The sequence below is a fragment of the Triticum aestivum genome, chromosome 1D (genome assembly GCF_018294505.1).
Source record: "Triticum aestivum cultivar Chinese Spring chromosome 1D, IWGSC CS RefSeq v2.1, whole genome shotgun sequence".
NCBI lineage: Eukaryota > Viridiplantae > Streptophyta > Magnoliopsida > Poales > Poaceae > Triticum > Triticum aestivum.
Window position 1 is genome coordinate 494577438 of NC_057796.1, and position 17374 is coordinate 494594811.

General features: G+C 42.6%; 1 protein-coding gene across 1 annotated transcript; it reads left to right on the forward strand.

Moving 5' to 3' along the window:
• The first annotated feature begins 2127 nt into the window (after positions 1-2127).
• Positions 2128-4965, forward strand: LOC123161666 (zinc finger MYM-type protein 1-like). The gene is made up of 5 exons (XM_044579479.1): positions 2128-2176; positions 2278-2502; positions 2839-3316; positions 3406-4108; positions 4198-4965. The coding sequence occupies exons 1-5, from the start codon at positions 2128-2130 to the stop codon at positions 4963-4965; spliced, it is 2223 nt and encodes a 740-aa protein (XP_044435414.1).
• Positions 4966-17374: the final 12409 nt, after the last annotated feature.

Here is a 17374-nt window from a genome sequence, read left to right on the forward strand (position 1 = left end):
GTAGCCGTAGACGTACCCATGTATGTCGATGTTGGGGTAGCTGATCATCATGATGTAGCCGTGGTCGAGGTACTCGTGGTCGATGATGTAGTCGTCGTGTATGATGAAGCCGCACAAAGCCGGAGGCGCAAAAAAATGTGCTATGACGGAGCTGCAGACATGGACAATGCACCTTGCGAATATCAAAGGGTGCCGTCGGCGATGAGTCCACCGGTTTTGCCAAGACCGGAGGAAACCCATCGAGCACACATCGGTTTTGCCAAAACCATGTGGCCGTGTAGGGTCGTCACTGTAGTGACGCCGTGTCGATGCAGTCGTGCCGTCGTGGATGACGCGGTCGATGTCGTCGTCGTGGCGCGGTCATTGCCGTCATCGAGGTCGCGTCTTGCAGAAAAGTCTGCCAGAGGACGCTTGGTGTCCATCTTGTGGACGAAGTGGCGGAGATGTGTTGACGATGATGGAGATGAAGACCATGTTGATGAAGACCTTGGCGACGAAGTGTCGACGATATCGTCGCAGCAGCGTGTCAACAATGATGTATGGCTTGAAGGCGTCCCTCGTGGCGACCAAGTGTCAATGCCGTGTCGCGTCGGAGAAGTCGATGAAGAATTGCATGGCTTTCCAACCGGCCTGGCGTGTGGACGGTGCATGTCGTGGTCGCTTTTTTTAGATGTGCTCGATGAAGTATGTTGGCTTGTAGCCTGACGTAGTCCTACAGCTTGATGATGCGGCGGCTTGACGTAGAGGTGTGTCAGTGAAGAAGGTTGAATCGATGGAGGCCGCGCGTCCTTCGCGCGTGTGGTTGCTGCGGTCTTTCGAACCCTGGCTGCCCTGATGCTTGACGTGGTCGCGTAGTGGCCGGCCTGCGTTGCTTCTGTCCGGCGTCCGTGCAGAACGCGCAGATGATGCGATGGTGTCCTAATTTGCTGGCTCGTTCGGCCGGCCTGCGCTGCTCCTCACGTCACGCCGCATGTTGACGTAGAGCGGACGTGGTGATGGAGGGTAGTCGAGGAAGGCGGTCCGAACGTGAACATAGCGTCTCGCTTGGAGACTTACGGGAATCCTCCTACGGACCACAGTTACGGGATAGGGTGGCCTAATCTGATTGATTCTTTCCCCGTGAATTTAGCTGTGGGGCCCAAATCGTGTTGAATCCTTGGTTTCCACCTCATGTCTGTAAGTACTTTCCGTTAAACTTCCCCGTAGCTGTAGCAAAGTTCAGACTTGGAGTTGCTGGGTCCGGCGGGCGGATGGTTGATGCAGAGACCGTGCGTGTGGCCGCGATGCTTGCCGGCTGGATCGGATCAAATCGCCAGGATCCCGTGGGCACTTGGGGAAGCCGTCGACTCCACCGGAAGAGAATCGACGCAGGGCTGCAGATCTCCTTGATGCCATCCATGCATACATGGATGTTGATTCGTGGATGTATCCACCTTGGCCACTGGCGGAGCGCTCTGGTGGGCGAGGTATGGCGCCTGCCATACCTTGATTATTGGCAAAAAAAAAAAATTTATACGTATGTATCTATCACTCGGCCGCTCTCTGTCTCCGCTCGCAGGAGCCAGGCAGCCAGCGGTGGCCTCGAGCCCTCGAACGCAGCCGGCTCCAGCGCCCTCTGCCCACGACCCCACGTCCCCTCTGGTCCCACCCACCTAAAAAAAAAGAAAACCAACGACCCAGCCGCGACCACGCAGTCCACGCTCCGTCCCTGCCCACTCTGTCCCTGCCCGAGACCCAAACCTAGCTAGCACGGCGGGCCGGCGGCGGCGGCTTACCTGGCGCGAGGACCAAGCGGGCGCGGGCGGCGGAACCGCGGAAAGCTGGGGGCGGCGGCTCCAGTGGCGCAGCAAGCGACGGCAGCAGCAAGCGGCGGCTCCGGCGGCGGCTTCAGCAGCAGCTCCGGTGGCGACTCCAGCGGCGCGGCGGCTTCAACGGCGGCTCCAGCAGGTAATCCCCATGTCCACTCCTCTGTGGCTCTGCCCATGACCGAACTCTGAAGTCTGAACTTTGATGGCAGTGGCTTTTTTGTTCTGTCAAAGTGTCAATTGTTTAGATTGCTAGAAGATGGTAATTGTTTAGACCTAATAAGATGCCCAACCGGCTCATTTTTGTCTAGATTGCTAGAAGATGGAAGGAAAGGGAAAGGGACTAGTAAATCCAAAGAAAAGAGGAAGAGGTAATATCTCATTTTTCTGAAATTTTGTAGCAATTTTGAACAGCAGCTTGAAGCCTTAAATTCAACCATGTTTTAGTGATATATTAATCTTCTCATTGCAGATTTGAAAAAGTATTTTGAAGTGCTTGGTAGTGGCAGCAGCTCACAAACAAATCCAAGCACCCGCGAAAGTGTCAATATTTCAGCAAATGTCAATCATCAAGATCAAGTGACTTCCATGGAAGAAGAGCATGAAAATTTGATGCCAACCGAACAAGTGGAAGAACAAACTACCGATTCCGTCGAAGCTATAGTGGAAGAGAATGTTGAAGTTCACGGGGTTGAAGGTATAACTATTTTTAGTGAAGATTACATAAATGGTGATCCAGGCCTTCGCATTTCACTTGATAGTTTTGCCCCCAACATTAGAGATGATGTTAGATTTGCTTATATCCGAATGGGTGCAACTCAACCAACTAGTTGCACTTTCCTCCCAAATAGAGATGGAAGATGCTTCCGGCCACAATGGTATAAGGATTTTGAGTGGTTGGAATATAGTGTGGATAAGCATAAGGCATATTGCTTCTATTGTTATCTTTTTAAGCATGACCGAATGGATGATAAATTTGGGCATGATGTTTTCTCCAAATTGGGTTTTGACTGTTGGAAAAATGCGGTTGCAGCATTCCGTAAACATGTTGGTGGGCCATGTAGCATCCACAATATTTCAAAAACAGCATGTGATGATTTTAAAAATCAAAGGGCAAGTGTGAAAAGTAAAGTTACAACTTGCAGCAAAGGTTCACTAGTCAAGTATGAAACTCGTGTGGATACATCTTTGGCCATTGTAAGTTATCTAGCATTGCAAGGTGAACCATTTCGTGGACACGATGAATCCACTTCTTCTTTGAACAAGGGGAATTTTTTGGAGCTACTTGATTGGGTGAAAGAAAGAATTCCAGAAGTGAAGGTTGCATTTGATGAGCTATGCCCTAAGAATGCCCAAATGACTTCCGGAAAAATTCAAAAAATCCTTGTTTCTCATTGTGCAAATGCGGTCACCAAAGCAATCAAAGAAGAGATGGGTGATTGTCTTTTCTCCGTTCTTATTGATGAGTGCCGTGATATATCGGTGAAAGAACAAATGGCCGTGGTTATTAGGTACGTGTTTAAGCTTTTGAAGTGTCTATGTGCTTTTTGATCATTTTGTTCTATGTGGAGTGGTCAACTAACTATATGACATTTTGTAGGTACTTGAGCAAACAAGGAGAGACTATTGAACGTTTTTTAGGTATTAAGCATGTCCCGGACACAACATCTGCTTCTTTAAAGAAGGCATTGTTGGAGGTTTTTGCTAAACACGGTCTAGTTGTTGCACGACTACGAGGGCAAGGGTATGATGGGGCATCTAATATGAGAGGAGAATTCAATGGCCTTCAGAAGTTAATTCGAGATGAGAACCCATATGCTTTCTATATCCATTGCTTTGCCCACCAACTGCAGTTGGTAGTTGTTGCTGTTTCGAGATGCTGCAAGGGTGTTGAGGATTTTTTTGAATATGTGACCATGATATCTAATCTCAGTACGTCATCTTGCAAGAGGAAGGATAAATTGCTTGACAAGCAAAAACAGGTTCTTTTGGATAAGATTAGGGGAGGTGAGATGCCCACAGGAAGAGGCAAAAATCAAGAAACATCCTTGGTCAGACCTGGAGATACAAGATGGGGCTCTCATTACACAACCTTATCTCGCATTGAATCAATGTGGGATGCAGTCATAGAAGTTTTGGGCATTGTTGAGGATGATGTGCGTGTTCCATGTAGAGCAGGAGGTTTGGTTCATCAAATGGAGACTTTTAGCTTTGTGTTCATCCTGAAGATGATGCTAAAGATCCTTCGTATGACAAATGATTTGTCTCTTCTATTGCAAAAGAAGGATCAAAATGTTGTTCAGGTCGATCATGTTATATGTATCTACTCTGCTTGATATATTTTGTTCATGAAAACATACATGCATCTAAAATTGTAATTGTCTCATTTCAGGCAATGTCATTGGTTACGGATGTGAGAACACGTTTGATCAATTGGAGAAATGATGGTTGGGAGCCACTCTTGGAAGATGTCAAAGCCTTTTGCACCAAAAACGACATTCCAATACCAAATATGGATGACATGTTTACAAAGTGGGGAAAATCAAGAAAAGGTGGACGAAACAATGTCACAGCTGATCATTTTTTTCGTGTGGACACCTTCTATGCTGCCATAGACTCCATCACCACAGAGTTTGATCATCGTTTCAATGAGGTATCTTCAGAGCTGCTCCAGAACTTCTCTTGTCTTGACCCAAGAAACTCCTTTTCTAGGTTCAATGTGAATAAGCTTGCTAGACTCACAGAGATTTATTGTGAGGATTTCTCAGATTATGAACGTGAACATATAGTTGATAACCTCGAGCTATTCATTATCCATATGAGAAGAATTGAAGAATTTAGAGCTTGTCATGATATTGCAAGCCTAGCTAAAAAGATGGTTGAACTTGAAAGGCATGTCATGTTTCCTGCTGTTTATCGCCTCATTGAGTTGTCATTGCTACTACCGGTAGCGACGGCAACAGTTGAAAGAGCTTTCTCATCAATGAAAATCATCAAGACTGAGTTGCGCAGCAAGATGTCTGATAGCTGGCTTAATGACTTGATGGTGTGTTACATTGAGCGAGCGATCTTCAGAAGTATTGATCTTGATAAAATTAAGGAAGATTTTCAGAAGGAAGGTAGGGCACTGCCATTGCCTGGGTCTTCTACACGCCATTAAAAGCTTCATTATCGGTATGTTTTAGGTTGTTTCCTATTGAGACATGTCTACATTTCCATTGTATTTGGTTATTCGTTCGTAGTGTGTATTGTTAGTCAGTGTTGTTACTTGTTAGTGTGTATTGACTCTTTGATTCGCATAAAAAATAAATCTTAGTGAGACTTCGCCACACCTTAAATTTTTTTCATGGTCCGCCTCTGACCTTGGCTACGCATGCATGCGGAGACATGCAAGGGATTAATCTATAGGAGTTCGAATCCCTCCCGTAAACTGAACCTGGGTTAGTTACTCTGCATGCGTGATCGACGGCTCTAGTGTTGAAGGATAATCTGCCGCGTGAGCCTCGACTGATTGGAGATGGAACCCGGCTTGGAATCGAGCACGCGTGCTCTGCACCGCCGCGCGGTGTCCCTGAGCGGGTGCGCCGCCTAGCTCGCGCCTTGGAGCATCTAGGCGTGATCGAGCCTGCCGTCAAGCCATCATCGTCAACGAATCTTGCACCAATTTTCACCAGAATCTGAGAGTCGTCGAATTTGTTTGTAGCTAAAAGAAAAGATGATGTACTGGAATTTCGAAAATTGAAACTAATCTAATCTATGGAACCAATATGATCATTGATCGATCGGGTGCCGTGCCTCCGGGGAGAGGAGATTAATCTCCCCGGAGGCAGCACGCTGCGAAAGTGGTGAAAGGTTCTAGGATCGGCGTCGTTGGACAAACCGCTCTGATACCATGTAGAAAACTGTAGGATGGCTAATATTATGTTGTTGTATGTTGTATTGATCTGACCCAGATGTGAGATATATATAGTGTACAATATGAGAGAGAGAGACTTACAGCAGAGGGCAAGTCGTACATGATTTAACAAGGGCGAGCTCTAGGTGCTCTCACGTAGGCGGGCGACTGCGCGCCATGGGCGGCGCCCACGGGCGCGGCTTTGGGTCTCGTGCGAGGCAGGCGGAAGGAGCACGAGCTGCGCGCGAGATTGAGGTGCTTGGCCCCGTGGCCCGCGTGCATGCGTGCGGCGGCCGGGCGAGTGCTTTCACGGAGGAGCACGGAGTGCAGACTAGTTGCTAGATTAATTCTAGCCGCCGGGAATGCAAGTGAAACACATCGGGCATGAATGATCCGATCTCGTCGAGAGTACACACGCACGCGACGTGTTGCTCCCTGAGTCCCTGGGCTGCACCTTACACGCCGCTGCATACGATCGGATGCGTGGCCAACGCTGTAAGTGGAGATGCGCCCGGAGGTCTTGTCCGAGCTCGCCGCATCGAGCTCCTCCTCCTGCTCAGGCCTCCGGGCGCAGGCTGCAGCTCCGCGGCCCGTGCAACAGGGAGGCCAAGTCACTCGTCTGCCAACGGCATGCCCTGGGTCGTGGAGCTCCTCTGGCCGCTCGAGCGCTTCATCTCCGCCGCATGACCGTCATGGACGACGCTGTCATGGTTCTCATCCAACCTCGCCGCGCCCGGGAGTATTGCGGACACTTGGTGACGTGGACTGTGCTTGAAAAAAAATGACATGGATTGTGACCAGTGTTTTAAATAGCCGGCTATAGCTTCACTATAGCCCGCTATATAGCCTTTTCAGCAGGGTGCCGCTAAATGATCGCCTTCATAAATAGCCCGCAATAGCTTCGCTATAGCTGATCTGAATGCCCGCCGCTATTTTCCCATAGCCCGCTATTTAAAACATTGATTGTGACACGTGATGGTCAAACCTAGGTGACGTGTCAAGTTTTGATCAAAACCATGTCCACATCAGTTGGAAACCACTCGAAGTGGTATGAGGGACTAAACTAATCCGGTTTGAGAATTTGAGGACTATGTTTTGCCGGTTAAATTCAGGGACCGTTTCTATACTTTCGAAAGAGTTCAGGAACAGAAAATATACTTATCCCATTAAGAAAAGATAGGGTAAATAAACCCATCCATAATCGAATAATCTTAATTAGTTAGGTTAAGCATGTGTGTTTGCCTAATACAAAGTTTATTCCTAAGGTTTCTAAAAAGCTAGCTAACTAACTAGCAAACTAGTGAATCTAGCTAGCTAATAACTGACTACCAAACTAGTATATTTTTTTTTTTGCGGGAAATGAACTTCTCATTCATCAGTCATTATGTTTACATTCAGAAATTACAATGCTAGCTATTTCCATAGGGGAGTTTCGAAGCCAACAGGTTGTGCGCTGTTGCGAGCGCCCCATACAAGCAAGGGTGTGACTCGCTACATTCGCATGTCTGCTGATTTTAGCTAGACTAATGTTTCTTTCATGAGCCAGAATCCTTCTGATCTCATTGACCTGGTTCGCATACAACGCAGCGCAGTCCGTCTCCACAACCAACGACAAATTGGACCAGTGGAGCGCAAGTCGAAGCCCTTCGTCCATGGCCGCCATCTTCGCTTCCAGAGGATCACCGCAATTAAAGAGCACCCGTGTCGCAGGTCGCAGCGAAGATGAACGCTCCTTCATGATCCCGCAGGATCATCCCAGCCCCGGCTGTACCATCCTCTTTCAAGAAAGCACCATCTATATTCAACTTAGCATAATTCACATCAGGGGCCTTCCTTTGCGGCGTTACTGTTATTTCATGTGTGTTCTTTGACGTGCTTCCCAGGTAATCGATCACCTGCTTACCCTTTGTAACGCCCGCTTCAGGATGCTTCCGTATTGCAAGTAGGGAAGTGATATAACTCGAGAGGAAACGGTGCGAGGCCTCAATCGGGGGTTTATAATGTGTGACCTCATTTTTTGCATACCAAATCCTCCACATGATCATCAATGAAGCAAGCTTCTGCACTTCCGGCAATTTATCAAGCAGGCGGAACAGCCACTCTGGCTCAGCATCACGCAGGTCAGCAGTGCTCGGTAACGCCCAGTGCTCTCGCATAGCCTCCCAGAGCGCCGCTGCATGCGGGAAGATTACAAGGGCGTGGTGCACGTCTTCCTTTGCCTGACCACATAACAAGCACGTGGAGTCCACTTCTAGGTGCATGTACATCTTGGTTGCTTGTGTAGCAAGGGCCTCCTGAGCAGCTTGCCAAGCAAAGGCACGAACTTTGGTCGGCGCGTCGTTTTTCCATACCAGGTTCCAAACCGACCTTCGTCCGTCTGGCTGGCGATTCGAGGCGCCAGTATCCCGTTTAGCCATATGTTCCTGCAGACCAAGGTAGTAGGCACTCGTACTAAAAAGCAACCACGCTTGTCTGGGTGCCAAGCAAGGACATCAGAGTCTAACCTGCTCGAGGCCTTGATCTGAAGGATACAATCAATATCCGGTTGATAGAAGTACTGGTTGAGCAGATTAAGGTTCCATGTACCATTCAGATTGAGCAGTTCAGAGACCCACCTTAGACGGCAACGACGCTTTGGGGTGATTGGCCGTCAAGACTGATCGCGAGGGAGCCAATGGTCACGCCAAATGTGGACCTGCGAGCCATTACCAATAAAGACGGTATCGACCAGGAACCCGTTAGGGTAGTACTTCGCCTTGAGCACTTGCGCACACAGGCTGTGAGGGTTTTCAATGAGCCTCCAGGCCTGCTTGGTGAGCAACACTTGATTAAAAAGCTTCATGTCCCAAAACCCGATGTCACCATGTGATTTGGTTTGAGCATAATATCCCATGATACCTAATGAGCATAATATCCCATGCAAACTAGTGTATCTAGCTAGCTAACTATCTAACAAATAACTTACTAGTTGGCATTTGCAAATAGTTGCACACAAATCTACATTTTAACAAAAGATAGAATTTTTACTACAATTTTCCCTTTTTTATTTTTTTTCTTTAATTTTGTCTATCAATATTGCTAAACTATACTACACACGATTGACATATCTGTGCGAATTAGAATGATATGTCATCTCCTCATCATCTTCTCTACTCTCCTCTCTTCTCATATCCTCTCACACTCTCAATCATAAAAAAACATTCACACATATCCTCTCTAGCTTATGGATATAGCAATTTCCATATCCTCCCACCATATCAAATTTTATCATGCATACACATGTTTTCATATCATCCAATATGTATTTACATAGCTAATGCAACAAACAATACTATATAACGACTACTAGAAATTAACAAATAAACATTTCACATTTTACCTAAAGAAAAGAAACAGAAAAAAGGTGAAGAAGCCATTGGTGGAGGAGGCCTTCCGGGCCAGGGCCGCTCACATTCTGCCAGCCGAGTGCGCCACCGGGAGCGACGCTAGAGAGGATCAGGGCGACCAGCAAGGGAGACGACAGTGAGAGGTGTGGAGGAGGGGAAGTGGCGGTGATTATTAGGACCAACATGATAGTAGTGGGGCGGTGCGGAGGTGGAGGGGCGCGATGGTGGTAGAGGGCGGCGGGCCCTTTAGGTTATAAATGAGTCGGCTGGGCAAACGTGTCTATCTCTTGTAGGGTCGGGGGAGACGAAGGATCAATGCGTTGTCGGGTGCTCAGCAAATGCGTGACCCGTGAATCCTTATTTGAAAAAAAGAAAATGAAAAATGATTGTTGAATTTCCATTAATGGAAACTCGACAAAGACAACCCGCCATCACATAGCTATGAATGGCCATTGGTGGATCTCGTCGGCCAGGATATTGCCGAGTACCCGCCTGGAGGAACTCGACAGAGAAACTTTGCCGAGTTTTTTCTTCTAGTCACCGAGACCTCTTTTCACGGCACTTGGCAAATAGTTATGTTCTTCGAGTTGTTTTGCTTTACCGAATTCACTTGCATTTGCACTCAGCAGACTACTTTTATTGCTGGGCCCCCCATAAAAGAAACTCGGCAAATCTCAGGAACTCGGCATGTGTGGCGATTCAAGTAGTAGTCTACAAGATGCATCCTATGCAAATCTCCAATTAAGTTGTTGTCGATGATAGTTTTTTTTAAGAAAGGGTAGATTTTATTAGATCAAATGGAGAATCGAGAGGATACAATATAAGCATACACCCGGCCTCTGCATAACTACGATGCACACAGCCAACCCAAAACACACACACGCACACACACGTGAAAACACACCAGCAACTAGCAAGGTCATAAGACCAAAGCCTATGTGTGAGCGTGTCAAAAAGCAAAAGAAAAAAGCCCCAAAGTGATCAGATCAGCGATCGACAAACTATAACCGAGACCATATCCGCACCAATCATTTACATCACATGCAGGACGAGGATCTTCAAAAGCAACGCCTTCAGAAAGGAAGCGACACTCAAGCGCCGCCGTCGCCGGATCCCACCACAAAGGCGAGAATCGAAGTTTTCACCCTGAAGAAGCAGTCTGAACATATCTGAGCAATGCCTCCAATAAGATAACGACATTAAAAACATCACCATTGCCAGGTATGACCACTCGGGTCTGCCTAGGACATATCTATGGGTGGAATACATGAACGTGAGCCATGGACATAGCACTATGGGTGAAATAGAATGGAGTGGTAGGGATTAATAAGGAAATGACAAAAAGGAAGATAGTCTCACATCGACGCGGCTAATTAATCAATGGGCTATGGAGATGCCCAACGATTGATGTCAATGAGAGGAGTAGAGATTGACATGCAACGGATGCACAAGAGCTATAAGTGTATGAAAACTCAACAATGAAAACTAAGTGGTTGTGCATCCAATTTGCTTGCTCATTAAGACCTCAGGCATTTGAGGAAGCCCATCATCGGAATATACAAGACAAGTTCTATAATGAAAAATTCTCACTGGTATATGAAAGTGACAACATAGAAGAATCTTTATATGAAAACATGGTGCTACTTTGAAGAACAAGTGTGGCCCCTTATCTCTTTTCCTTTTTTTCTTTTTTATGGGCACTTTTTGCTTTTTTTCCTTTTTTTTATGGGCTCTTTTTTGCCTTTTTTTATCTATTCCCTCACTAGGACAATGCTCTAATAATGATAATCATCACACTTCTATTTACTTACAACTTGATATCTAGAACAATATGACTCTATATGAATGCCTCTGTTAGTAGGCCAGGATGTGTAATGATGCTAGCGTAACATGTATGATAATGATGAATGATGACTGAGCCACAAATAATATGTCAGCTATATGATGATTCAAAACAATATGACAATGAATGTGTATGTCATAAAAACGCTTAGTGAAGGTGTTTAGATAAATAATAACAGCGTTTTTTAAGCACCGATGCTTATTTATACACTGTAGATGCTTAATTAAGTGCCTCTCCTGTATAAACATATATTGGTGCTTCAGAAAAACTCAGTTATTTTTTTAAACACCCACCTAACATTGTACAAGGCCTTAGAAGCTTTCACATGGTTCGTTCTTCTACCTTTTGGCCCGGTTTTTTTCTTTTTTTTCTTTTCTTTTTAAATTCATGATTTTTTAAAATTGTTTTACTACTTTTTGTGTTATTTTCACAATTTCAGAACATGTTCAAAATTTCCAAAAAAAATTACCTTTTGTAAAAAATGATCAAATTGTTAAAAGCTATTTGTGTTACCAAAAAATGTTCTGAATTTCAAACTTTATTTGCAATTTCAAAAACAAATCACGTTTTCAAAAAAAAAATTGGATGCCAAAAATTGTTCGTTATTTTCAAAACATTGTTCACTGCATATTCAAAAAATTCATTGCATATAAATAAAATGTGCGTCATATTAAATAATTGTCCAGTGTGCATTTTGTTACATTGTACACCGTATATAAAAAAGTTCATTTTACTCCCTTCAATCAATATTACTTGCCGCTCAAATGGATATATCTACCCCTGAAATACGTCTAGATACATCTAGCATTGAGCGACAACTCATATGGACAAACATTTTCCGCATTGATGAACAGTTCTACAAATAGGATTCTTAATTTTCGGAAGCGACTACATAAGTAAAATATTCAGAATTTTGAATTGGCGAACAGTTATCCGATAAACATTAGATATTTTTTTGTTATTTCGAAAAAAGTTGCTGTTTTGGAAAGAAAACATATTTCCAGGAAAATTCAAGGAATTTCAGAAAATGTTCAGGTTTCCAAAAAATACTTGTACCTTTATATTAAATTCGTGTTTCCAAAAATGTTCAGAATTTCACAAAATGTACTTGCTCTGACGGGCCAGGCCAATTTATCGGTGGCGCGCGACGCATGTGGCCTGTTAAAGCGATGTATAGCCACGCCGATGTAGGTTCTTTTTCTTTGCGGGTGCAGCCCACAAAGATTCTGACAGGCAGCTCTATTTAACGCGTAGGTCGATGGATAGAGAGGTATAAAGGCATCTTCAATGCAAAGACGCTTGTATAGGCGCTTAGGGGAAAAAAGAAAATCACTTTTTGTTTAACGCCTGCGATAGAGCCTCTGCCTCCAACGCTCGAGCGCTACAGGACTAAAAAAAGAAAACGGCAGCCGCACTAGCGCCTGTTGTGTACAACGCGGAGGCGATTAAAACGCCCATACGAACAACGAAAAAAAGAACTGCTTGTACGTTGAGGGTAGAGATTTTTTAGCGCTTCGGTTAGCGCCCGCCTCCCGCTAAATTTGCGCTAGAAAGAAATCTCACACAGGCGTCGGGCGACAACTCTTGCATCGACGCAAAGAGAAATCCCAGGATTGAACGGGAATCGCGAGCGTAACGGCTGGGAAGTCTATCCTGGCGTCCGCTGATAGCGCCCGCGTTGTAGATGCCCTAACGGGGCGTTCGCTATATATATGCCGTGCCCTTTTTTAGGATCTCCTTTATGCCGTCTTTTTTTGTTTTTTTGAGCTAATCCTTTATGGCGTCTAGGACGCTGCGAAGCGACATGGCGCATACCCCCCACGCCCCATTGCGTATGTGTGGGCCAGCCCAGGTAGTTCATCCCAAAAATGATTTCCTTTTATTTCTCTCTGGTTTTTTAATCCTTTTGCAGTTTCATTTCTATGTTTCTTGCTGTTGATTTCGTTTTTTAGATTTAGTTTCTTCCCTTTTTGAAATTTGAAGTTCTTCTTTATTTCTTTTTAACTTTTATTTTCGTGTTTTTGAATATTTTTTAAATTATGAACATTTGTTTTGTTCAATAAATTCAGAAAAGTTTCATCTAACTCAAGAAATGTTCATGAAATTCAAAATTTGTTCACCAAACTTTTGGAAAATATTCATCAACTTCAAAAAGGTCATCGGAATTTTAAAAAAGTGTTCTTTAATTGAGAATTTGTTTTATTCAAAATTTATTCACCTTCATTTTTTAAAATGAAAAATGTTCATCTAATCCAAAATAACTTTGTTTCATTCAAAATTTCTTCAACTTCATTTTTAAAAATGTTCATCGAAATCAGTAAATTTCATCCACTTTTCAAATCTTTCATCTGATTTTTCTGGAAAAATGTTCTAGAATTTAGAATTTGTTCATCAAGTTCAAAAATGTTCTTTAAAATCGAAATTTGTTCATTTGATAAAAAAATTTCATCAATATCAAAAGTCATGAATATTTTTTGAAATCATGAACATATTTTCAAATTCATGAACGTTATTCGAACTCAGAGGCATTTTTGGTTCCATGTTTTTTTTAAATTTGCATTTTTTGAATTTTGGAAAGTTTTCAAAATCCGGAATCATTTAAAAAGGAGAATACAAAAATGAATCAAAAACAAAACGGAAAAAATAGGGGCTCCCCAGTGTTGCTCCTGGGCCGGGCCAAAATGGGCACCCGGGGGGTGCGCGCGCGTCCGCTCCTTGGCGCGTGCTGCGGGTTGCTCCTATCTGCCGCTCTCTGCGGCAGAATGTCGACCGCACACACAGGCAGGTCTTCCGACCGGGCCGACCCATGTGGCTAGTGACCAGTACAACGGAAACCGTAGTGGTCGAAAAAATTACATTGCGCTCTGCAGGGTTTGAACTAGACACCGGATGGTTTCAAAGGACAGCTCGCCAGTTGATGAACACAGCTAACTAATTTATAATGCAGCGAAAAGTATTAAGAATCAAACCAAGCGCAGATCCGAACATTTTAAAAAAAAATTGATCGCAAAACAATATTTTGAGAAAAAATGTGAATGTTGTATGAAACCGTGACTCTTTTGGAAATTGTGAATAAAATTTGAAAAACTCAAACATTACAAAAAATGCAACAATTTTGGAAACACGGCCATTTTTGAACTAGAATATTTTTCAAATTCCAAAACAATTTCGGGATACGTTGACATGTCAAAAAATGAGAAGAATTTTTTAAACTGCTAAAGAGAAATTGAAGTAATGAGCATTCTATACAATTTGCAGACGTTTTTGGGAAGTCCTGAATAAAATTTGAAACAAAAACATTTTCAAAGTTTTGAACAATTTCTGAAACTTTCGAACAATTTTTGAACTGGAAAATGATTTTCAAATTCGTGATTAAAATTGGAAACGCATTTTTTTTAAAATTAATGAATATTTTTTAATCTCCCGAACAAAATTTGAAAACCAACATTTTTGACTGGCGAAAAAAAAATGAAGAATTTTGAAGCCATGATCAAAATTAAATAGCAAGATCTTTTTGAACTTCTGAACATTTTTGAACAAACATTGAAATTCTGAAGAACAAAAAGAAACACAAAATAGAAGAAAAGGGTATTAAAAAGTAAATAGAAAAAATGAAATAAAGCAACAGAAAAGGAAAAAGTGAAAGATAAAAAATGGAAAAGATAGAAAAAGAAAAGGTAACAGAAAAAAACACAGTGAAAACCAGTTCTGGAACCTTTTAGAAGGTTCCCAAAACCGACCACTGTAGCGCCTGCCTTATGTGAGTCTCGGTCTCTAGGTTGCTCGCCTCTATGAGAAGCAGCGACAACATGACGCAACGAGCGGTCCTTTGGAAATTCCCGTGCTGCGCCATATAGGAGTAGCCTCTCTAGCACCCAACTATGTATGACTGGGCCGGCCAAACACGCTCTCATGGCTCCTCTTCCGGTTTTGAGAAGGTTCTACGACCTTAATGACATTTTTCAAGGTTCTTCCGGTTTTATATTACAATGACATTTTCTTCATTCTTTTTGTTCAGATGTTTCAATTCAAAATTCCCAATATTTTTCAAAATAAAATATTTTCAATTTTGAGAACATTTTTCAATTTTTGGAAGATTTTTTAATTTTTAGAAAAAAATAAAATTCATAAAAAGGTTGGGAATATTCTTGTATTTAAGAAAATTATTAAAATTCATGAAAATTTTATGAAATGTAAGAAAATATTTCAAATTTCGAATATTTAATGAGTTCACCAATCTTTATTGATTTCATGAAATTTTTTGATTTCACTATTTATTTTAATTCATTTCATTTTTTAATGTTCCATCATACGTTTTGAAATTCATGAACATTTTTTTGAATTTTCTAATTTTTTTTAATATCATGAACATTGTTTGGTATTTACGAATTATTTTTGAATTTGGGAATATATTCGGAATTTGATAAAATTGTCCAATGTGCGAACATTCTTTGAAATTTGTGAATATTTTTGGAAATTCACGAGCACTTTTTGAATTCAACGAGAAAATGACGCACCTGCCCTGTAATTGGCCGGCCCAAATCACGCAGGGGGTTTGCGTTTGGAGGTATCCTCCTACCCGTGCGTGGATTAGGAGGTCCCGTTTTGACATATGGACCTGGCATGTCATATTCACAGCTAAAATTCACTCTCAAGTGACTAGGAGTGTTTGATGTAATCTTTCTGATCCTGGCGGGAATGTTGTCTACTTGTCTTTTGTCCAACCATATGTATCCCCTCGTGCGCTTTCCTTTTTGATTTTTCTTCTCTCCCTTCTTTGATTTTTCCACATTTCTCTTCCTATTTTGATTTTTTTCCTTCATTTTTTTCATGTGTTTTCCTTGAAAACCACCTCATTTGCCCCCACCTCCTATTGATTTGGTAAAAAAAAATCCAATTTCTTTATGCAACCACACTAATATAGGCTGATGAATCACGCTGTAACCAACTAGAATATTTATGTGCATGGGCAATTATCTAGTGTTCGTTAAAAAGACGTGTTGAACCTGTCTTACCTTGTTTACCATGTTGTGAAAGAGGTCAAAAAAAATGTTGTCTCTTGAAAAACCAAGAGGAAGCGGGCTCACCTACAGCTGTGTGCACATGATTTCCTCTCCTAAAAAATCAACTACTCCCTTCATTCCCAAATATAAGTCTTTATAGAGATTTCTATACGGATGTATATAAACATATTTTAAATTGTAGATTCATTTAGTTTTCTTCGTATTTAGTCCATATTAGAATTACTATAAAAAGACTTATATTTAGGAACGGAGGAAGAAAAAGTAATAACTAACTACAACCACACACGTTTGCTAATAAAAAGCTATTTCTCTGGATCATGGTACTAATATTTCGCATGTACACTAACTCGTTCATAATGTCCTTCCCTTGGGAACCAGGCTTAAGCGAGACTCGTTTTAGAATAATGACTCATCGCACATGACGTAAGTTAATACGATCATCAATACTTGATATGCATTTCCTTCCCTCTACCATGGCATCACTTAATGTTTCCTCCCAACCACAAAACAAGAGTGTTTACACCGTCACATTACGTCATCCATCATGTCATTCCCTCTTAAATCAGAAGGAAACGGGCAACAATTAGACTCGTTTGCCAATAACAACTCATCACATGTCGTAAGTTAATATGACCATCAATACTTGACATCCACATGCTCCTCTCCGTGTTTACAAGACATTTTGCCTGCTCGATAATTCGTCCCGATCACACGACACTAATATATACACTAGTACATCAACTCTTTCATCATGTCATTCCCTCTGAAATTAGAAGAAACCAGTCGATGGCAACAAAAACTAATTACAAAAATGCGGCATTTAATAGAGCCATCAATATTTTACATCCATTCCTTCTATCTACACGGGCATGTCATCAGCCCATCTAGATACTTCCTCCCAATTTCAGACGACATAACTGTTTACATAAACACCAATACATTACCTCGCATATCATATCCTTCCCTCTGAAATCACAAGGAAGCACGCCACAACCACTTCCATTTGCCAACAATTCATCGAAATACATGTATGTTAATGCGGCCATCAATATTGACATCCATTTCCTTCATTCTGCACTAACACGACATTTTGCTTATGGCGATACCCCCCCCCCCCCCCCCCCCGCCATCAATATTTGCACAACTACTCTTATTGGTCAGTGGATTTTCGAAACAGGACGACTGTGACTGATGTGAGTGCGCATTTTATGGGCTGGCCCATGCAGTGTAGCTTAGAGCTCACGACATATCGTATATAGACGCGCACCGGTACCCTCCTAAGAAAAAACGAATGAAAAAAAAACCAGACCTCGTGCTAAATGAAAAAAATCATTCAATTAATATATTCTGGAAGTGCTCATGATTTTTACAACTATTCAATTATTATGAAAAAATGTGATTTAAAAAATATGTTCATGAAA

What these genes read in the sequence shown, in the direction of transcription:
- LOC123161666 (XM_044579479.1), top strand. Translation starts at nt 2,128, where the DNA reads ATGGAAGGAAAGGGAAAGGGACTAGTAAATCCAAAGAAAAGAGGAAGA. An exon ending in TCCAAAGAAAAGAGGAAGAG is followed by an intron (nt 2,177 to 2,277) that starts GTAATATCTCAT and finishes TTCTCATTGCAG; the next exon opens with ATTTGAAAAAGTATTTTGAA. An exon ending in TGAAGTTCACGGGGTTGAAG is followed by an intron (nt 2,503 to 2,838) that starts GTATAACTATTT and finishes ATGCGGTTGCAG; the next exon opens with CATTCCGTAAACATGTTGGT.